Genomic DNA, 24,287 nt, shown 5'->3' with positions numbered 1-24,287 from the left:
CTTGTTCAAATACTGTAAATGAGAACATAATGTACACACCCTTGATCACAACACACAAACAAGACATGTTTCAGTTGCTGATTTGAGCTGACTGAAGAAAGAAGGAAAGCAAGATCAGGAAAACTTCCTCTATGTCCCTCCTTGTTTCTCTCAGTGTCTCAGAAACAGTGTCTGGTGAGAAAGCAAATTGAGAAAACTACCATCCACCAAGAGTTCCAAGATATCCACAAATGTTGCCACTGCTGAGGTGAGAGAAAAAAAATCAAACACTAAGGGCTCTAAGGACCTTTAAGCTGTGTAACCTTTATTCTTCCAGTCTGTACCAGACGCACTCTCTTCAAATTTATTAACTGCGATGGCATTTGAGTTTAATTTCATGTTTTTCTTATGATCTTGGGGTTGACAGATAATAAAATTCCTCCTTTTTGCACTCTTAGTAATTGATTCCTTTATTTTGATCTAATTAACCACACTTTAATTGATGTGTGATATAGCTGCATGTTAAAAAGAAATAAAATATTTATTGTAACCAATAAAGAGGGGGTTTAAATGGAAAGACAATAGTCAACCAAACCTCCTTGTCTGATTGTAACAATGTAAATCCTTAGTGAACTGCATGCAGGTCTGGAGCTATGGATTACTGCCGATAAGGTATATAAATTAATAAAGTAAAAAACAAAAGAACTGCAGATGCTGTAAATCAAAACCAAAAACAGAAATTGCTGGAAAAACTCAGCAGATTTGGCAGCATCTATGGAGAGAAATCAAAGTTAACGTTTCGTATCGAGTGACCCTTCCTCAGAATTCACTCATGTAAACTAATATCTTTACACATTTCACTAGTTTTTTTTTTAAAAATGCTGACACTTTGGTAGATGTAACTGAAGTAATTTAAGAGTTCTTCTTTTAAGAAGAATTATTTTTGTCTCATGCAAAAGCCCACTAAGGCTTCCTTAACTTTCATTGTTTTTCCCAAGTATCTCAAGTGTTAAATCTTTTGAAATGAATTATATTTGCTCTTGCTTTGCAAAGATTTTACTAAACAAACCTTGTTCATAATTTTGTCTGATATATGGCCTGTCAGAATATTATTTTGTTATCCATCAGTCAGAGAGACCAGAAAATAAACATTGAGTACTAATTTCCATTTGGTTTGTCAGTAACATACTGGGTTTATTGTTCACATTAGACAAGCCAATTCCCAGATAAATTCATGCTAACCTTGACTGTAAATACTTAATCTCCTGAGGGGAAGGGAAAGGGCAAGTAATCTACCCCCAGTTAAAATAAGTCTAAATTATCCCGCTGTTTCCAGTCTCTATACTTTAAACAGAATTGGCAAACAGGCTTGATCTTCCTGACCTCCATGAATATAATTCCATGGAAAATACATCAGTCCATCCACCAATCTCCCACTATCATTATGGCAGCAAATTTAAATGGTATCATCATCATTACATTTTCCAAATCTGGGCCAAGGTGTTGATCCATCTTGCAGCGTTCTAGCTGGAGGGAAAATACAGGATTATGTTTAACCTCAGACATTTTTTAGTTCCTTTTGACCTTTTTGGATGAATTATCAATGCATATAATTAATCTCTCTTGTTCTGACTCAACCTGAAAGTTGAGAGCTCTGTAGCAGTTCTGGGAAAGTTGGGCATTGCTGACACAAGCAGGAGACCTCAAGGCACTTCAAATCTAATATGCCTTCAGACAGCTTTCTGTAAAGAAACAAAAATAAAACTTGCTGGCAAAACTCATCAGGTCTGGCAGCATCTGGGCAGAGAAATCAAAGTAAATGTTTTAGGTCCAGTGACCCTTCCTCAACCAGTTCTGAAAAAGGGTACTTGAAAAGTCAGTTCTGATTTCTCTTTATAGCTGCTGCCAGAGCTGCTGAGCTTTTCCAGAACTTCTGTCTTTGTTCCTGATTTACAGTATCCGCAGTTCCTTCAGCTTTCTATGAACTATGAGTTCTACTGAATGAAGGGTTTTTTGGGGGGGGTGTCATAGATCTTGGGCTTTGATGTATCACCACCGCCAAATGTTTTGCTAAAAGGAGGTTGCCTCTGTGATTCTAGTAGCTTCCATATATGATAAAGCAATTCTGTCATCAGAACAATGTCGACGGCCTTGTAAATAGCCATTAACCATTTGCTTTCCTTGTCTTTGGAGTCGCCAGTCCATCTGCAATCCTGCCTGATGCTTGTAAATATCCCTGCTGGTGAGATTGCATTGCAGGAATAGATATTGAACTGCAAATAGCTTTTCACTATTTTAAATGCCTCCACACTTCCATTATTGTCATCCAGAGGGCATAAAGTTCTGCCTCTAATGTGTGTTTCAGAATGAATTATTCTTTTGCTTTTTTTTGGGGACATGCACCTTAGGAATTAATTGTTGGGCAACACTCCTGCAAATACATGGAGTATAAAAGTGTTTAATATGATCTGACAGTGGGCATACAGAAATTAGATACAGGGAAAAATTGAAGTATTAAATCTTGATATGCAATTGCAATATTGCTAAAAACAAGTTGTTCAAAAGCTTAATGTTTTAGCTTTAGTTCAAGAAGTATGTATACAATAGTACGCTGAGAGTTTGTGTATAGATTTTTTCAGCTCTATTATATCATGGCAATTTTGCATTTTCAGTAGACCTTCAAATTTACATATACTCTTTGTTTTTCCATTGATAATGGTAAATTATATATAAATTGATTGCAAAATCTTGGTTAGAGTAGACTACTCTGACAAGTTCAAGATAGTACACTTGAGGCAGGGTATGTTGGGATTACATAGACTAGGTTTATGTTCCCTTGAATTTAAAAGGTTAAGCACTGACTTGAATTGAAATTGTCAAGATATTATGGATTAAGTGGAACAGACAAGGTAGATTGCGAGAAAATATTTCCATCTTTTGGGCATTTTAGGTGTTTAAATTTCATGGAATCTGGATGACTCCAGAGGTCTTTTAAGATTATGGACAGACTCCAAATGTGGACGTTCCATTTCCATTTTTGAGAGAACTTATTTTTGTAACAGTGAGAAGAGAAAAGGGATGGGTCATCTTGATATGAGATTTCAACTCTGTAGGGTGATCTAAAATTAGGCCTGAGTTCAAACCGACACCATTTTGACTCTTTCAAAGTGGCAGCAACAAATTGAGACAGGATATATAAACATTCTTAAAGAACAGGTAAGGTCATTTTAGCTGTCATGATCTAATGTTGCTTAAATTTAGCTCTAAAAAGTTATATTTATAGAGGTGACATCATTTGGTTGGCATGGTAAAAGAGAGACACTGTTTGGAATGTATTGATTGACAGGCCAGTTTGTGTAGCTTTGAAAGAAAAATATTAACTTTTTTGCAGTTTTAATTGAATATTATTGATAACCAAGGGTTTATTTTATGCCTGAGTCCATTATAAATGCTGTTCAGATTTTCAAAAGATTCATAACCGCTGCTCACAGCTAAGAAGCTTAGTTCATATTTTGCTTAACAGTTTGAGTCACCTAAGGGATTAATTTTTTGATTGTTTTGAGAAGAGAATTTTTTTTTACAATATGTTGCCACTTGAGGGATTTAAAAGCCTTGAATGCATTTCATGAAATACTTTTCTTTTCAGTTTCATAGTTATAACATGTTTTCCATTTCCAAATAGCTTCTATGGTCCTTCCATGGTTAATATGGGTGAATGGCGATGGCAGTGACATGTAGGGCATAGTGATAGCTATGCGATACAAAGTGACATGGAGAAGGTACCGGGAATATGAGGGGGTGTGAAGCTGGCATGAGGATTATGAAGGAGCATGGAAGTGATATGGAGGTAAAAGGGATAATAGCCTTTAATACAATTGGTTTGAAGTGTCAAAAAGTCAGATAGGTCTTCTAATAAGGCAGTGTTAGAACACTCTTGCCTCCATGAGTACCTCATAAACATCTCTGGAAGAGAACTCCATCCCAAAAAGGAGAATATGGCAATGACAGTTATATTCAAGAAATTGTTTCCTGATTCTGAAAATGTCCCGTTTTGAAGTTTCTCATATTATGATGACATCCAAGGCTGGGGCTTTGTGGCATAGTCAAAGTCCAAAAGGCAAGCCTTTTAGCAATAAAATTAGGAAACATTTTTTCATGCAAAGGATAGTAGAAGTTTGAAACTCTTTTCCACAGATGGTGAATGATGCAGGATTAATTGTCGATTTTAAAGCTGAGATGGATAGATTTTTAACCAAGGTTTTTAAAGAATACAGGTATATGGATTTAGGTCACAGATCAGCATGGTCATCAACATCAAAAGCAACATATATTTATTCTAGCTTCTGTAATGCAATGAAATGTCCAAAGGTTTTTCACAGTAGTGTTAGAAGTCAAAATTATAACTGAGCCATGTATGGCATGATCAGAAGAAGTGAGAAGAGATAGGCTTTAAGCAGTGCTTTAAAAGAATAAAGTTGTAGAGAATTAAAGTTAAAGAAAAGGATTCTGGAGCTTAAGGCCTAGATAGTTTAACACATTGTTGATAATTAGTTAAGAGGTCAGAATTAGACATATCAAAATCTTGGAGGCTTGTATTGTTGACCGAGGCTATAAAGCTGAGGGTATGGGGACCTGGGTCTAACTCGGCCAGTAAGTACGAGGGTGATATGTGAACAGGACTTTCAGTGCAGGCAGCATAGTTTTGCACTACCTCAATGGCCCCAGCATAAAATAATGTGCATTCTTCAAGAGAACCTTAGCATGGTAGTACCCTCTTCTACTCCCTGTAACTTCAGCACTGAGCCCCTGTAACACAGAATAGTATATTACACAGTATAGAAGAGGACCTTCAGCCCATCAAATATGTACCACAAAAAATGGACATTTACCTTGTCTAGTCTCACTTAATGCACTAGGCCTTGAATGTTTTGACACTTCAAGCATTCATCCAAATACTTTTTAAAGGTTGTCAGGTTTCTCACTTCAATTACCTCCCAGGCAGTACATTCCAGACCCCTGTCACACTGGGTGAAAACATTCTTCCTGAAGTTCCATCCAAACCTCCTGCCCTTCACTTTAAAATTATGCCACCTTGTTAATGACTCTTTCACTAAAGGGATGGCTATTTTCTGTTCACTTTGTCCATGTTCCTCACAACTCTACTAGGTAACCCTTCAACTTTCTGTGCTCCAAATGAAACAATCTGACTTTATCCAGCCTCTCATCATAGCAAAAATGCTCTATCCCAGGGAATATCCTGGTGGAAACAATAAATGCTGGATATACCAGTGGGTCAGACAGCATCCATGGCAAGAGCAAGTTACCGTTTCTAGTCGAGCTGACTCTTCATCAGAGCTGAAGTGAAGTGGGGAGGGGACAGCACTTATGCTATAGTTTTGGGGACAGAGATATGGGTGTAGTAGGCATAGGTTGCTGGTGGATCCTATACCCATTACCCCCACATCCCCCTCCCAAACTATGGCATAGATGCTGTCTCCTCCACACTTCACTTCAACTCTGATGAAGAGTCAACTAGACTCGAAACATTAACTTGCTTTCTTTCCATGGATGCTGTCTGACCTGCTGTGATCTCTAGCATTTATGTTTTCAGTATAGATTACAGCATCTGCAGTAGTTCGCTCCAAAATTCTGGTGAATCCCCTTTGCACGGCCTCTAGTGCAATCATATCCTTGCTACAGTATTGCGACTCGATGTGCACACAGTGCTCCAGCTGTGGCCTATTAAAGTTCTGCACAGGTCCAACCTGATTGCCCTGTTCTTATAATCAATGCCATGACTGTTAAAGTCAAGCATCCCATGCTCCTTCTTAACAACCTTATTAGCCTGTCTTCTGACATTCAAGCATCTGTGGACAAGCTCTCCAAGATCAATCTGCTCTTCTGAGCCTCCTAGTGTCTTCTCATTCATTATTAGTGACACTAGGAAAGCTGCTGAGCAGGCACTAATCTCAACAGGACAGCTGACCTGTTTACTGCCTCCATTTGTAAAGTACCTGTGGGCCACACTGTAAATACAGGCAGACACATTTCTACTTTCAGTCCAGGCAATTAGCAGTGTAACTGGCTAGAATTTTCTCAGCGATGTTCTTAAGTTAATTAATTAACAATAAAATAAAATTAAATCCTGTTATTTTTCTAAGTCAGCCCTTTATTTCCTTTTCTTCAAGACTTCAAGTCAACCTCGTAATTCTACCATCCCAAGAAAGTCTTAGTTCTGATGATTTTATTTGGATTGTTTTACTTACTGTCTCACTTTACTTAATACTTGTTGATTGCAAGCCACTAGTCTTGTATTAATAAACTCTACTAGTGCCTTGAACTTGGAGAAATACTTTAATTCTAAGGGAAAATCATTTTTTGTGATCATCACACATCCTATTCATAGATTTGCAAACTCTTCTTTAAAGTAATCTATGAAATCCATAGCTTTCAGACCCAGTGGGGCCTGGTCTAATATGTAATTCAAGCAAAATGCTTTTCATATTTTTTTTCTTTTTCACAGCTGATACTATTCTTTGGAGATTCAGTTAAGGGGTTTCCTTGAGTGCCAATATTTAGAGATATCCTCACTTGAAATCCATTGGCTCATATTCTGGCTCTGCCAGTAAAGTTAGATTTTACTATCTCAAATGCATGCAAGTTCTTGCATGCTGTGGTTTCATGTATTGCATCTAATATATCTCAATAATGTAACGTAAATGTCTTCTGTATGAAGCTGTAGCTAATGTATGAGAGTCAGAGAATTCTTGTTGCTTTTCCTAGTAGCTGCTGTTGATTAAAATCTATTAAACCACTACACAAAGTTGAAAATCTATATATTTTAAACAAATGCCAGAAAAAATGACTTTAAGACTGTAATTTAATCTTAAGATTCAGATGACTTGTAAATAAGTATGAACTTTAGTTCCCTACTGCACTATTTGTCCACATTAGTACCTTTAACAACTCGCATTATATGCAGTTCATTTTGTAATTCACAGCTGTTTGGTTTCTGCTCTGTTTTGAGGTAATAGCAGAACTTCTTTAGTAAAGTTTGCACAGTCCAAATCTCCTTGAAGAAACTATAGAACAGAATGCATTCCTTGCTGTTTATTCTGCTCAAGTTCTCTTTCTCTCGTTGGTAAAGCTTCTTTTGATATAGTAGATTTTGCTATATGATCTGTCTATGCTTATTCTTGCACTATGTTTGAAACTAAAACATAAGTTCCATTATCCTAAAGGCAATTTCCATGTAATGTATATGCTGGCAATGTGTGCAGGAAGGGAATTGGAGGAACAGTGGCCTCCCAGATCCGGTCTTTTGTACTGAGGACTTATTTTCTTTCCTACTGTAGTTGTTTTAAATTCTGCGTAACTGTGCAGTTGTCTACTAACTCAAATGCAAAGTAAGACATCTTGGGAGAATTTCAATAATGTGACGAGCCAGAGTAGCTAATCAAATATGAACAATTGTGAAAACATTGTTGATTTCTCCTAGATGGGGATTATAAACTACACAGATAGTAATACAAAACCAGGTAAGAATCAGACCTTACAGTTCTTGTGTCTTTTATATAATGTTTTTGGATGCTGCAAAAAGATAGTCACTGATTTTTCAGTGATAGGATTTACGGTCATTGCGCAATCTGTAATGGGATACATTACTAACTGGGATATTATGTCATCCATTTCAGGGTCGCCGTTGCTTGTAAGACCAGTCACTTGACGCATATAATTTTAGCTATTTCGGTCAAATGGAGTCCAGAGTAATGAGAGACAGGAATAAACATGTAACAAAGTGTTTCACACCAATATGTTGCCCTTACTCATACTGGAAAGTGTTTTAAATCAGCTACACAAAATAATTACAAAACTTCTCTGAAATCGGCAAATTTCCAGGATTCTGAACTAATGTAACATGAAAAACAGATGTAACTTGTTTGAAATGGTCTACTTGAGTTTGAGTATTTAGATTAACAGTTGTAATTTGGGAATAAATTAAAAGAAAATACATTGTCTAGATATTTGAACATGGAATGCTGCACATGCCAGTTCACGTGGTCCCAGGCCCGCATTAAATTTTATAAAGCTTTTCAACTGCATTTTGTCTTTTGTATAAACAATTTGGATGTGAACATAGGAGATATGGTTAGTAAGTTTGCAGATGACACCAATATTGGAGGTGTAGGGGACAGTGAAGAAGGTTACCTCACAGAGCAAAGGGATCTTGACCAGATGGGCCAATGGGCTGAGGAGTAGCAGGTGGAGTTTTATTTAGATAAATGCGAGGTGCTGCATTTTGGAAAGGCAAATCATGGCAGGACTTTTACACTTAATTGGCAAGGTCCTGAGAAGTGTTGCTGAACAAAGAGACCTTGGAGTGTAGGCTCACAGTTCCTTGAAAGTAGAGTCGCAGGTAGATAGGATAGTGAAGAAGGCTTTTGGTATGCTTTCCTTTATTGGTCAGTTCATTGAGTATTGGAGTTGGGAGGTCATGTTGTGGCTGAACAGGACATTGCTGAGGTCACTATTGAAATACTGCATGCAATTCTGGTCTCACTGCTATAGGAAAGATATGTGAAACTTGAAAGGGCTCAGAAAAGATTCAGAAGGATGTTGCTAGGGTTGGAGGGTTTGAGCTATAGGGAGAGGTTGAATAGATTTTGGGCTATATTCCCTGGAGCATCGGAGGCTGAGAGGTGATCTTATAGAGAGTTATAAAATCATGAGGAGTATGGATGGGTTGAATAGATTAGATATTTTCCCTGGGGTAGATTAGATTAGATTAGATTAGATTACTTACAGTGTGGAAACAGGCCCTTCGGCCCAACAAGTCCACACCGACCCGCCGAAGCGACAACCCACCCATACCCCTACATATACCCCTTACCTAACACTACGGGCAATTTAGCATGGCCAATTCACCTGACCCGCACATCTTTGGACTGTGGGAGGAAACCGGAGCACCCGGAGGAAACCCACGCAGACACGGGGAGAACGTGCAAGCTCCACACAGTCAGTCGCCTGAGGCGGGAATTGAACCCAGGTCCCTGGCGCTGTGAGGCAGCAGTGCTAACCACTGTGCCACCATGCCGTGGTAGGGGAGTCCAAAACTAGAAGGCATAGTCACCACAGTGACAACAAAAGCAATCTATTGTGCAGCCTGAAAATCAGAAACAAAATGTGCTGGAAGCACTCTCCATAGATGTAGCCAGCAAACTTGGGGAAACAGATAATGTTAAGATAATATATTGTATATTGTACAAGCATAATAGATTTAGGTTTTGCGTGCAGATCTGGTTATGGGCAGTCAGAAATGAGGTACCTCAGATGTCACTTAAAGGCAACCAGTGTCTCTTAGAGAGAAAAATGTAGTAATATAAAACAAATAACTGTGGATGCTGGAGCTTTGAAACAAAAACAGAAATTGCTGGAGAAACTCAGCTGGGCTCGCAGCAAAGTGGGCAGAAAGCAGAGTTATTGTTTTGAGTTCAGAGACTCTTCATCTTCAGAATATGCCCCGTATGTTGAAATAAATGTTTGCAGAGTATAGAATGCTGAAGAGTCACCAGACTCGAAGTGTTAACTCTGCTTTCTTCCCACAGTTGCTGAGTTTCTCCAGTAATTTCTGTTTTGTTTGAGAAAGTGTGCTTTTTGGTAGGGAGAAAGAGAGAGAAAATCTTTGCAACAAATTCAGATCTGACACCTAGGTTCTCTGATGCCATATTGAAAGCCCTGGAGCAAATGGGCAGGGAGAGTGTAGGGGGAGCCAGGGGTTGGAATGTGGCTGAAGGATTGTGATGCTAGTTGTCCTGGTCAGGAAGGGACAAAACAACATCCAGGCAGCAGCATTGCCACCTTTAGGAACAAGACCTGAAGGTGCTCAGCACCAGAAAATTGCTGCAGTACTGAATATACATTCAAGTGTCTCAGATCCAAAAAGTTAAAAATCACACAACGCCAGGTTTTGGTCCAACAGGTTTATTTGGAAGCACTAGCTTTAGGAGCACTGCTCCATCATCAGGTGGCTGTGGAGGTCAAGATCATGCTCACAGAAATTATAGCCAAAGGAGTCTAATTCATGGAGATGTGATACAGTATACAACCCATGGGAATGGCCTCAACTAGGGCTTTGGGTTCATGTCAAACTACAGGTGACTCCACTGCATGATACACAGTCTCTCTGTCTCTCTCTCTCTGTCTCTCTCAAACATATACATACACACGGACCCTCCGTCACACACAAGCTTTCTCTCATATGCACACACATAAACCCCTTCACTCATACCAATACATGCACGCTCTCATACTTACCCCATCACACTCGTGCGCGCGCGTGCGCGCGCGCACACACACACACACACAATCTATCACGTGCACTCACACCTATACACACACTGACATGCACACTCAATCTGTCGCTCCTACATGCGCACACATATAAGCTTATGGGTTGAATTTGTTTTCGCAGAATTACATTTTATTTTGCTCAAAACTGCATGAATCCATGTAAAACTCTGTAAAGCTATACAGAGGGTCTGCCAGTCTGACATAGCATTGGGACACAGACAGACTTCACATCTGTTGTTTAAAAAGCTGAGCTATCTTGAGAATGTCATTTAAAAGAAATTCTGGGATTTACGTATCAAAGGACAGAAACCGGCATATCCCATTATAAAATGTGAAAGTTTTAATCTAACATTGTTTACTGTATCGCATCTCCATGACACTGGACTCCTTTGGCTATAAATTCTGTGAGCATGATCTTAACCTCCACAACCATCTGACGAAGGAGCAGTGCTCCGAAAGCTAGTGCTTCCAAATAAACCTGTTGGACTATTACCTGGTGTTGTGTGATTTATTTTTAACTTTGTCCATCCCGGTCCAACACCAGCACCTCCGAATCACAGATCCATAAAGGTATAATGTTTACTTTCTGCTCATACCTCTTTGAGCTCCACCCTAACTTCCTGCAATGATTTCTTACCCCTGTTTCTCTTCAGATTCCTACAGTCAAATTGTAATTCATTGTACTTATATGTCCAACTTTCACTGATATTGCATCTCTCAGTTCTCCCTACTTCATATTTTATGTTCTGCATAGACCTATGTTATCATGTCAGGCATATTCTTCAAGCATCACATGACTTTCATAGTACATTCTCCTTCTCACAGGGGAAGTCATGAATAATTCTTGACATGAGGTTGTTGCTGCAGGAGACTGAGCCTGCCTGCACACTATATCCTGCTTGAGTTTCTCTCTGAGTGCTATCATATTGAGTCTGTTTGAGGTACAATTTGAATATGGACTCCGCTCGGCTGTCATTTAGAAAGTGCTCTCGCTGTCTCCTGTCTTTCTTGCTACTCTCTCTCCCTGTCAGCCCAAAAGACTTCTCTACCAAACTACTGATAAGTGCAGTAAGCTATTTAGCAGGCTAAATAGAAACAGTGTAAAAATCAGCAACCAAAATTAAGTTTCCAAATGAAGGCAACAACCCACAAAACACCCAGAAACTGACCAGTAGCCTCAGAAGACAAACTAGCAAATAACAATGATCATTCTTGAAAGCTTCTTCTTGCCTGTACTTCCACAAGCTGCTGGTTAAATTGATCATGGTATAACTGACACCAGGGCAAATGATCGTACAGCAACTGAGTGCCTGAAATTTTATTCATTTCATAATTCTGCACAGTCCCCTGGATGCCTATGGAGCTGCCGAAACCAACATTTCTGGTAGTACACTTCTGGCTCAGAATGAATTAATGCTTCCCACCCAACAGAACAAGTGCCTAGGCACCAGTTTTGTACCTGCAAATTTCTAAGCCATTTTTAAAAATGTGTTTTCATTTATTTAAAACAATTAATGGCTCAGTTGAATGGAAAGTAGATCTAAATTACAACATGAAATAGCATTGGCATTCCTAAATGATTTAAGAAAAATTGTCCTCTGGAACACTCATTCTCTGCATTATAGAATTATACAGCATGCTCATTTTCCTGCAATAAGATGTATTGATAATTATAGCAGGTGCTTAACCTAATGGCTTCAACTTATTTTATATCCTAGTCAATTTGATTGGTGTAACAGGTGTTGAAGGCATTTAGAGGGCAGCGTGAGTCTGTCTGTCTTGCAAAATAGAATTTCGGCACAGGCAATTGACTAGATGTAGCATCTATTGGCCTCAACCCCTAAAAATAACTGGATTTATCCTCACAAGCGGCTAAAATAAAATCAGCTGTCACCATCAAGTCTGAGAGGAGGTAGAGGCAGATTTGACTGGAGCTGGTCTCCAGGAAGGCTGCAATAAGAGGGATTTTCACTTTTACTGGACACAAAACAGAAATACTGCTGGTACAGGATTAAAATACTTTTTGTCCACATAATTTGTTGATCTACAAAGTCATACCAACTGAACATTTGTCAAATTAGAAAGGTAAGTACAAAATGTCCTGATTTCTACTAAAATAGAATATCTCATATTTAGTACATTTTCATTAATTTTGCAAGCTTTTCTTTCTGTTTAAATATGTAATATGCATAGTGTTTACAAAAGTAATACCAAGCTAATTCTATACATTTGCTTTAAAAATATTTTCTTTCTCTAAATTGCATTTTAGTAGCTCTTGAAATGCAGTGAGGTCCTTGATCAAATTGCTAACTTTAATAGAATGTCAGTCATTCGAGTGCATTTGTAACATAATTTCTTTTTGTGTGAGCATTGTGTGGAGAGGGCAACTTTTTTGACTTTTAATTCAAAATGCTTCCAATAGCCAAGCAGATTCTGAATGAATAAATTAACACTTTTTCAGCAATTTCTTGAAATTTTTAATTATTTGCTTGATTTGATATAGTTTATACATAAACAGAGATGCGATTCCTGACTTACAAACATTTGAGAATCTGCTTCCTCCTATACAACATAAAAAAAAGAGAATGAGTTACATTCAACAGCAGAACCATAACAATTGTATATTTTTTCTATCCCTCAGGACAAACACAGCAAGAAACCATCTATATCACATCTTTAAATAGTGTAATATGCTACAAACTACTTCTCAGATGTGTAATCAGACAAAAATTGCTGCTTTATTAGGCAGCCTGTTGAATATCTGACAATGTCTCAAATCAGCATCTTGCTGCTCTGCAGTTTGTAAGTTAATGAACTCAACACACTTCTCGCACTCCTGGCTGGCCTCACTTGCCTTTCTCATTAGTTTCCTTATTCAGATGAAACACAGCCCGAGGAACATTTTCATTAAATGTACACATCAGTTACCATATGTACAAGAGTGAGCTGATTTGAAAAGTGAGAGTGGCTTAGCTGATTTCTTGTCAGCTGGTTTGAACACAATGGATTGAATGGTCTCCATCTGTGCTACACATTTCTAACATTCTGTGTTTCTACATAATGTCTTTGCTCCTGTGCTACATGAAACATTCCTGCAAAAATATTAACAAAGACAACGGTTGAAATAATTGCAAGTTTGGAACTCAAATGTCAGCATGGAAATTTAATGCTGTAAATAACATCAAATCCCAAAAGGAACTGTATACAAATTGTTTTCTTCAGAATTATGTATGCCATAATTTTTAGCTCTCATCATTTTTGCATTCACATAAAAAGGTTAATGAATACTCAACTCCTGTGAAATGCTCAAATCAAACAATGTATCATAGTATTCAGTATATGCCTATTATCGAACATTTCTGACAGCAAAATAGCAAAAACAATACACATCAATCTTCTTCACCTACTAAATAAATGACAACCTTGTAAGAGAATGACAATATGAAGTTTAATTACTATTTGGTGTGCATTTACTTTGAGTGAAGTTTATATTTTTAAAAATATTCTTTGTTGAAATATTGAATATAACAGTGGTGTGATCAGTGACCATTGATTTGATTGATTCTTGCTTTCTTAAATGGAACAGTCATTAATTATCCATTGAAAGATCTGTCATGAAGTAAAGTTGCTGCTGAGCATGAATTATCCAGATCTTTCAATGAGTGAATAATTGGAAAGCTGACGATTAATGTGAAAAGAATGGCAAGTCTCACTTTTCTAAACTTTAATTTCATAGAGTCAGTTTATCATGTGATACAATGGGCTGAAATATTTCTGGCCTTTCTGGGCCTATAACCATCTTCACATTTGAAACGAATCCTTGGCTCCATTCCTAACATGTTAGGAAACATTATTAAGTCTACCACATAACAGTTATTTAGTTAATTTATAATGACAAATGTGCATTCTTGATAATGAAATGTGTTTATTGTAGAACCATAACTGTCTCAATCAGTTCAAAATTCATTGAGTATTTTTGCTAATGCTTTTTTAACTTGTCTGACTAATAGCTTGCATATGTGACCTCCATGTTTTAAACAGTGACAAAAATGACACAATTTATTTTAAGAGATTGCTGTGTAAGTATCAGATCTAATAGCATTAACCTGATAGGTTGGTAATTGCTTGCTAGTTATAACTCATAGTAACGCACAAGATGGTCAATGATTCTAAAATGGAGCATACTGTGATCTGATGGCAGTCTTTGTCAACCTGAAAGCCTCCAGTATATATTTGGAATACCTATAATTTGGGAATTGCTCTAACTGGCATGGCAGAGGATTAGTCAAGAAAGTCCTCTGTTTTCAGATCGGATTCTACAGAAACATAAAATTACCTCTACTAAATGTTTCTTGGTCCAGACAGTTTGTTAATGGTCTCTTCTTAAGTCTTCACAGACATAATTTAAGAGTTATACATTTCATAGTACTTGTGCTTAAGATTTCCACTTTTGGGTTTAAAATTGTTTTGATTTAATGTAGTCAGATCGGTTGAAATAAAATAAAAGCCGTGTTAGTGGTACTTCGGTTTCTTCAATTAAAGAAAGACTGCAACATAACTGTATAAACTGATATCAGTTAAAGATGGAGCTACTTTACAAGGTCTACATCTACTGCTGAGAAAATAGAACAATATGTGAGGCTATGCCTATTTCTTCTTATGAATTATACACCAGCTTCCTACTTTATATAAAATTTGAACCATTTAGCAATTGCGATTGAAAATGTGGTTGCTAGATAGGTTTCTTGTCTGTCAACCCTGTGATGTACTAGAAATCCAATAGCATGCGTTCTTGTGGCTAATTTAGATCTATGTTCTGTCAATCAGGCCACTTGTTTTCAAGCTATTGAAGTTAATAAAATCTCTCATGTATTGAGCCGGAGTTGCACCTTCACCAAGATGAAAACATAAGACTATACTGCTTTATTCACAATACTCAAAAGCAAACTTAACTTGAATCAGACAAGAAATTGTTAAACAAATAAGCACATTGGTTTTCCATTTTTCAGATCAGTTCTATTTTAACATTGTTTTGACATATAGCATTTGAATCAGAACCAATATTAAAAATGTATATTAGTTAGCTTGATTTAGGAACAGAGTAATAGACACATGACCATTTTGTCTTGTCTATCAGTGGACTGATCTCTCTTTCTCACAATGATGAAAATAATGTTTGTAGTTTTGAGGATCAAAGACCTGCCAAGGCACTGTGGTACAGATGGAAGATGTTCCCATGGCTTTTGTGGAACAACTGTTCTGCTTGGAATTCAACAATTACATTTTTCCTCTCTATTCATGGTAACATCCAATAAGCACAGTTGGCTGCCTGTGGTAGCATTTGCACATCTTCAGAAGTTTACAAATATTCCTACTGCTATTTAAAGGGCTGCATTTTCCATTGACCTGCAGGCCAAGGAGATTGAAGGTGAATGATTGGTTGCAGTGGATTCCATTAAATGATTAATGGATGTTGTCCTTGAAATAATGTAGTGAGTGATTCGTATGGCTAGCTATGTTTGCTACTTAAGGATAATCTCCTCCTGGAAGTGCCATCTGTAATATATTTCTTCTTTAATTCATTCATACACATGTATCTAAATACAAGACTATTGCACACAACATTTTGTGTAAGCATAGTATAAGGCATCAAAAATGACTTGAAGTTTCCAATTCTGTGTTTATGGATGGGACGCAATAATGTGCCATTCCTATGTTTCAATATTTGAAAAACAAGCCTAAGAACATAGGAGAAGATTTGATGTGAAGTGGCATCACTTTGCAATAAGCCACCCGCAGAACATTTGATACAGATAGGTACTGTATCATTACAAAATTCCTTCTCATATGTTCTTCTTACCTATCTGGTCTTAAAGTCCTGTAAGTTCGTTTGAAGTGCTGAATCTGAGTGCCCTTTTTGGAGAATGCTCTGAAATGCCACACTAAGATTTCTCCTCCTCACCTATGCAGATGCACCTATATTTAATTATTAATAGTTGCTTTGTAGTACAGATTTTGAGTATGGCTAATGACAGAGACATGTTGTTGAAGCTTTTTGTTTTGCATTCAACAGGGTAGACAAAGATACCAAACTCAAGGAAAGCAACAATTTATACCACATGAGAAAATAGTCATGTTTGGTTGATTGGTCAGTCACTTAGGATTTTTCAAGGCATGGATTAGTGGTACTGGAAGAGCACAGCAGTTCAGGCAGCATTCAAGGAGCAGCGAAATCGACGTTTCAGGCAAAAGCCCTTCAGGAATAAAGGCAAAGAGCCTGAAGCGTGGAGAGATAAACTAGAGGAGGGTGGGGGTGGGAAGAAAGTAGCACAGAGTACAACAGGTGAGTGGGGGAGGGGAAGAAGGTGATACGTCAGAGAGGAGAGAGTGGAGTGGATAGGTGGAAAAGGAGATTGTCAGGTGGAAAGTTTCAACTATGTATCTTTACAAATAGATAAGCCCGAAGGACATACTTTAAAAGTGTTTCACACCAGTATTCTGTCTTGCTGGCCTCAGTTGCACTTTAGAATATTGTGATTAGCAACATGTCTTGTATCAAATAACTTGCTAGTGGAAAATCACTTCCATTTTATTCCTTAGCAAAAAACAAATTCTAACACTGAAATAGCATTTGTTGTTACATGGCGAATATAAGGAAACATCTGAGTACTATCATGGTAAACTAGATACAAAACTACTTACACTATCTCTATTTAGAGTGGCAAAGTTTGGTCAGCTCTTGTGTGCTAAAATGTTTTTTAAAATTTTGTTTTGAACATTTACTTTACACAGAAGCTTTAAACCCAGCAGCAGGTACAAAAATATTTGGGAATATAACAAACAATTTCATTGCCACAGTTAAGTTACAAGATTGCATTCAAGAAAGTAGCCAGTCATCACCATCCTGAGGGTCACTAGATGGACAACAAAAGCTCACGTCCCATGAATGCATTTTAAAATAACTAATTTTGAGCTGCTTTTTTTTCCTGTTTTAAGGTTGCCGTACTCGCAGTGAATTTCAATAATTGCAAGCCATTTTCTAATTCTAATTGAAGGCCTGAAATCCCTTCTTTTTTGAGAGCATAATCTTTTTATGTTTTGAGAACTTCTATTGTGTCTTGCAAAATAATACTCTGTGTAAAGAATGATAAGTTAGAAAATTGATCATTAGGATAACTTGGCCATCATCAAGCAACTTGTGTCATGAATATGAGTCACTTACCTCTTTATTTCTTTTAACTCATTCTATTCTGTCCCCAAATGAGTAGTGTGGGGAAGTGAGGGTTACTATTTTGATATGGATAGAACTGGTGAAAAAGTTCAATTTCTAAATTGGAATGAGGCTAATTTTGATGGTATTAGACAGGAACTTTCAAAAGATGGTTGGGGGAGACTATTTGCAGGTAACGGGACAATTGGGAAGTGGGACGCCTTTAAAAATGAGATACCAAGGGTTCAGAGACAGTATGTTCCTGTTCAGAGACAGTCTGAAGGACAAGGCTAGTAGGTGTAGGAAATGCTGGATTACTTAAAAAGTTGAGGCTCTGGTCAAGAAAAAGGAGGAGGCATATATCAGATATACACAGCTAGGATTGAGTGAATCACTAGAGGACTATAAGAGCAGTTAGTGTGTACTTAAGAGGAAATCAGGAGGGCAAAAAGGGAACATGAGAAACTTTGGCAAATAGAATTGAAGAGAATCCAAAGAGATTTTCCATGTATATTAAGGGCAAAAGAGTAACTAGGCATAGAATAGGGGTCCTTAACAATCATTGTGACCATCTATGTGTGGAACCACAGGAGATGGGTGTGATACTAAATGAATATTTTGCATCAGTATTTACTGTGGAGAAGAACATAGAAGTAAGGGAGCTTGGGGAAATAAGTAATGAGGTCATGAAAATAATTCATGTTACAGAAAAGCTGCCAAAGGAGGTGGTGGATGTGGGTTCAGTTATAACATTTAAAAGGCATCTGGATAGGTATGTGAATAGGAAGGGTTCAGACTTATATAGGCCAAATGCTGGCAAATGGAACTGGATCAGTTAGGATGTCTGGTCATTGTGGATGAGTTCGACAACAGGGTCTGTTTATGACTTTATGATTCATAATTACATATTAAAGACCTTGCTCAACACCTTTAATGAGCTTTTAATATGATGCCCTAAAATTCAGTTGTGTTCTCATTTCCAGCTGCTTTGACATCTGATGAGCCTAGCCAGGCTGACATTGTGCCTCTTGATATCGAGGAGACTGTCTCACTTAAGGACAGATTGGCCATGTACCAAGCAGCTGTTTCTAAGAAGACAAGCAACAGGGCATCAGCTGCGGTAAGTGCCAATATCCATGTCCACTTTTAACTTGTATTGTCCAAAGACTGATGTATTTACTCTTCAATCAGTAGATAATTTTGAGCAAAAGCATCGACAGCTTGAATTCCAGAAACCGTAAAGGGAACAATGCTAGGTAATGGAAGGACCTATATAAGAGCATAGAAGAGACACATTGCTTGCTTGTTTGGGGCTTAGAACTGAGACATGTTGCAACGTGTTGTTGTTTTGAACGCCTTTACTAATGGAAATTCTTTTGCATCTCCATTGGCTTTGCTTCTTGGATATGCGGGCAAGTAATAGAATCAAAGACTTCATTTACCAATTTTACAAATACTATCCAGATTTTACATGTCAACACATTTTTTTCGTTGTTTTCACAGAAGTTTCTGAAAGATAAAAATATACCACACTCAAACAGCAAGATATTGTACATGTTGTAAGTGTAACATGAAAACCGAATGTGTTGGAAGAGCTCAGGAAGTCCTCCAGCAACTGTGGAGACAGAAACAGTGTTAATGTTTTAGATCAATGACCCTTCTATTTTTGTGCTCCTCACAGATGCTATTGAACCTGCTGAGTATTTTCAACATTTCTTGGTTTTATACCACAATCTAACTTTTTGCTTTCCTTGTGTGCTGGTCATGATCATAGAACCCACTCTCAATTCTACATAATCCTCTCTGGGAATTTCACTGATGATATAGGGTGATTATTTACTGTTTATGTGGGAGGGGTTGTTTGCATTGTAACCTCTACTAAGAATTTTAACTTGTAATGAAGTTCTGTAAATACTGTTGAGTAATATGACTCAAAAGTAGAAAAATTTAAGATGATACCATTTGGTATATTTGAGCAGTTTGAATACCTGTAGTGGTTGTTTTCTGCAGATACTTATAACTGATTATTTCTGGTAGATTACATATTTGACAATACACTGCTACACATAATGTTGTGACACTTAAGTTTTACATAAACAAATTATTGAGGTTAAACCAGTTGTAGGCATTAATGAAAAATGGATAGTAGTGAATTAACAGCCCTGGTTTACACTGGAAGATATGAGCCAGACAATAAAGAACAAAGAAAACATTTCTGATTGGTGAAATGTGAAATGTTTTCCTGGAATCTGCACAGGGGCAAAGTTTTTGTAATACATTTTGACCTGAATTAAGAAATAGAGTGATAGTATAAGTAATAGCATGTCCATTTTGAAAATGAAGCAAAGTTGAAAACCACACTAAGTTGTACAGAAGCAAGTAGATAGGAAGTCACAAAGGGAAATAGACCCATTAAATGAGGAGACAAAACTAAGGGAGAAAGGAATTCAACAAGATAATCCACTTCAAAAGAAATTAATATTATGCAGAGTGTAAAGCAGACAGCGATTTACTATTGGCCAATTTATAGATTCTCCAGAGTGAATTTCAATCCCATCATGTTGACAGTTGACTCAACTGTATGTTTTTTATACTAGATCTTCAAGCTTCTCATTATCTTTACAACCTTTTGCTGAAATTGTGTTGAGTTAATTGAAGTTCTGCTTTCAGCAGATAATCTGACCAAAGGAGCTGATGCAAATATACACTTGGCTGTGCTGATCCTGAATAAAGTGGTGATTGCACTATCAAGACATAAGGCTATCCTGATAGCAATTAATTTTTTTTAATTAAACATGCTTAAGTATTAATCTGACTAATATTCACAATCTGTATGTCTTAATGTAATTCATAAAGATTTAGAATCCCAATACATTACAAAGGCTTACTGCTCCATTCCAAAAGGTTTTCTGATCAAATAGGGGTTACTATTTGTTATAGTGAGTTAGAACATTGGCCTCTTTCTTCTGAGATATTTTTTTCTTCATTTCAAACCAAAGGTGGCATGGTGGCTCAGTGATTAGTACTGCTGCCTCACAGTGCCAGGGACACAGGTTCGATTCCAGCCTCGGGTGAGTGGAGTTTGCTCATTCTCCCTGTGTCTGCGTGGATTTCCTCCCACAATCCAAAGATGTGTAGGCTAGGTAAATTTGCCATATTAAAATTGCCCATTGTGTTAGGTGTATTAGTCAGAGGGAAATGGGTCTGGGTGGGTAACTCTTTGGAGGGTTGGTGTGAACTTGTTGGACCAAATAGCCTGTTTCCATACTGTAGGGAATCTAATCTTTAAATCAAAATTAGAAATTTCAGAAGGCTATTTATTGTAAGGCATCTCAGTGAAGTGAGTTAGGGATAAATTTAATTGAGAGCTCTTATGCCACAGTGATATTAAAGCTGCAGTGTAAGTGTCTTTATCCAAACTATGTGAATTGGAGCTCCCTGTGATTGGACACAAAGACAACAGATATAATTTACTGAAACCTCCTGGACTGGGAGTGGCAGTGGAACGTCCGATATAACAGGCAGAAAATTAAAGAGTGGAGATTAGATTTAGATTAGACTTACAGCGTGGAAACAGGCCCTTCGGCCCAACAAGTCCACACCGACCCGCCGAAGCACAACCCACCCATACCCTTACATTTACCCCTTACCTAACACTACGGGCAATTTAGCATGGCCAATTCACCTGACCCGCACATCTTTGGACTGTGGGAGGAAACCGGAGCACCCGGAGGAAACCCACGCAGACACGGGTAGAACGTGCAAACTCCACACAGTCAGTCGCCTGAGTCGGGAATTGAACCCGGGTCTCTGGTGCTGTGAGGCAGCAGTGCTAACCACTGTGCCACCATGCCGTGGTCACTTTCCTGATTTCTGTTGATTAAATCTAGGATGGAAAGGGTTGAAGAAAAGTGCCCTGCCCAGAGGCCAATCTAGGGCCACAAAACGGCCTAAAATTAGCAGGAGGAGTTCACAATAGAATGCTTTGAACATAGTTTCTTAGATTAGCATATTCTGAAACAAACTAGAGAGAACGGTATGCTAGACTCAATGTTGTGTAATGTGACAGCATTGTTTAATGACCTCAGAGTAAAGGCTCCTATGGTTGCAGTGATCATAAAATGATTGAATTTTATATTCAGTTTGAAAAGGGAGAAGAACAGGCCTAGGACAAGCAATTTTAAACTTTTAAAAAATTGACAATATGAGTAGGAAAGCTGAGCAGGCTGAACTGAAGTGGGATATTAAACTAGGAAATAGTTCAGGAGAAAAGCAGTAGCAGATAATTAGAGAGATATTTCAGAATACTCAGAAAAAGTATATTCCTGCTATGAATAATAATCCAAGCAAAAGACCCATTGTCCATGGTTTACTAATGAAGTTAAAGGGAGCATCAAAATTAAGGAAAATTTATACAATAGCACCAAGTTGAGAGGCAGGTTTGATGATTGGTTAGAATATAAACAACAGCAGGCAATGTCTAAATGGTTAATCAGGGCAAATAAGTTGAAGCATGAGAGGAAGCTAACCAGAAATGTGAAAACAGCTAGCAAGAACCATAGATATCTAAAAAGAAAAAGAGTAAGTAACTTGAGTATTGGTCCTCTCGAGGGTGAGACTGGGAGTTATTTGCAGCTAAAAATAAAATAGCAGATGTAACAAATATATGTTTACTTCTGTATTCATTGTAGAGCATTCAAAAACCATCACATTCCTGTAAATCAGAAAGTTGATGGAAGAAAGGAACTTGATGAAATTATAATGTCTAAGGGAATGGCACTGAGCAAACTGATGGAGTTGTATGTTGATGGGATTCTGGATCCTGACGAATCTATCCCAGGGCCTGAAAAGAGGTGACTGATGAGGTGGTACATGTATTGGTGTTAATTTTCCAACATTCGTTAGATTCTGGAAAGGTTCCACTTAAATGGAAAGGATAAAATATAGCCTGTCTCTTCAAGAAGGAATGGAGGCATAAAACAGGAAACTGTGAGGTGACACTTACAAAAGTCTATCAAGTTTAATTTTGATCTTTATCTTTACTTTCTGTGAACCCTGGCAAATTTTCTCAGTCTGGTTTCCTGAACTTGCCTCATTATTTATGCTCCATTCCTCCACCACCCCACTGGAGAAGCCTGCTTGTTGTATTCTCCCACTCATCACAGATGTAAGTATTGGCTATTTGCAGAATGTTCTGGGAATGCTTGAGCTATACCATCTTTGAAGGCCAACTATACACCCAGTCAAGCTGGCTGAATGATGTATTTTATTTCCCTGGACATGTTGGACCGAGGGTAATTGACTCCTCTTTTTACCGATGGGAACCTGGAGGCTCTGCTGGAGGGGATCTGCTTATGGTCACTGCCTATGGACTGTGTGCTGAGATGTGGCCAACTGATGAAGATCTGGAATAGCAAACAGTGAGTTGGAATTGCCAGATTACCCCTCTGATGTTTAGGCTGGGAAATTTCACCATTTCATTTCTGTGTCAGGAGGGGGATTGGAAACTGCATATGAATGAGGCAAGATGACATAATGATGAAAATGTTAATATGCCTAATTCATGCACATAGGTCTTTCACTGCTAACTGAATGGCAAGCTGAGACTGTCATTAATGATTGGTTGAGAAATGGGATTTTTGCTGTTGTTGGCAGGAAGCTTTTCACTGCCAATCTCACATTATTCTCCTAACAGTTTCATCAACGTCCAAGTTGTTTGGAGACTGGGAAATTCTGACCGATGGGTCAGTCTGTAATAGGATGGTGTTACAATTGCTCATTAAGGAAGTTATGACTGGGCAATTGGAAAAACTCATGGTGATCAGAAGTGTCAGTGTGATTTTGTGAAAGAGTAATCATGTTTAACCAATTTATTGAAGAAGTATCATGCACTGTGGATAAAAGGGAGCTAATGATGCACTGTATTTGGATTTCCAGGAGACATTTGACTAGATTCCACAAATAACATTATTGGATGGTGTAGGACCTTGTGGAACAGGGGTAACAAACTAGCATAGATAGAGATTGGCTGGCTGAAAACAGAGTATGTATACATGTTTTGTAAGGAAAAATGTGAAAAACAGAGTATAACTTAGATAGTGGATGATCTCAGAAATTAAGGTGCAGTGGGAATCTAAAGATATTAGTGCATGAGTCTAAAAATGTTAGCATTCAGGATACAGCAAGTGGTTAACAAGTCTAATGAAATGTCAGAGGAATTTAATGTAATTGCGTGGGTTTCCTCTGTGTGCTCCACTTTCCTTCCATATTCCAAGGATGTACAGGTTAGATGAATTAGCTATGCTAACCTGCCCATAGTGTTCAGGGATGTGTAGGTTAGCTGCATTAGTCAGGGGTAAATATAGGGTAGGGGAATGGGTCTGAGTCAGTTACTCTTTGGAGGGTCAGTGTGAACTTATTGGGCCGAAGGGCCTGTTTTCACACTGTAGGGTGTTCTGGACTAGTTCAGACCATCAAAACATTCTTAAGCAGGCAGCCCAGACCATAGTTTTGCAATTTGTTTCGGTAAGTGTACAATGAAAATTACCTGGAGTAAGTTAGCTAGGTTGACTACCAGATTTTAAAACAGACAAAAAGTTATTCTTAAATTTACAGAATGAAACACAAAGAACAGAGTATAGAATACTCACATAATTCAGACTATCCTAAACTGGACTTAATAATGCTCTTCTTAATATATACAACAGTCCCAGTGAACAAACCCCTGAAATGCAGTGTAAAAAAATGA

The 24,287-nt window shown here is 37.9% G+C and overlaps 1 protein-coding gene across 1 annotated transcript in view; it reads left to right on the top strand.

Annotated features, from left to right (window-relative positions):
• Positions 1-24,287, top strand: part of xirp2b (xin actin binding repeat containing 2b) — a 103,611-nt gene that overhangs the window by 42,675 nt on the left and 36,649 nt on the right. Inside the window, exon 3 of the mRNA XM_060827755.1 lies at positions 18,523-18,659. Within this exon, the coding sequence (XP_060683738.1) occupies positions 18,523-18,659 (137 nt within the window). The remainder of the gene's footprint in view (positions 1-18,522; positions 18,660-24,287) is intronic.

Source organism: Hemiscyllium ocellatum, chromosome 7, assembly GCF_020745735.1.
Source record: "Hemiscyllium ocellatum isolate sHemOce1 chromosome 7, sHemOce1.pat.X.cur, whole genome shotgun sequence".
Taxonomy (NCBI): Eukaryota; Metazoa; Chordata; class Chondrichthyes; order Orectolobiformes; family Hemiscylliidae; genus Hemiscyllium; species Hemiscyllium ocellatum.
This window is presented reverse-complemented; position numbering and strand designations above follow the sequence as displayed.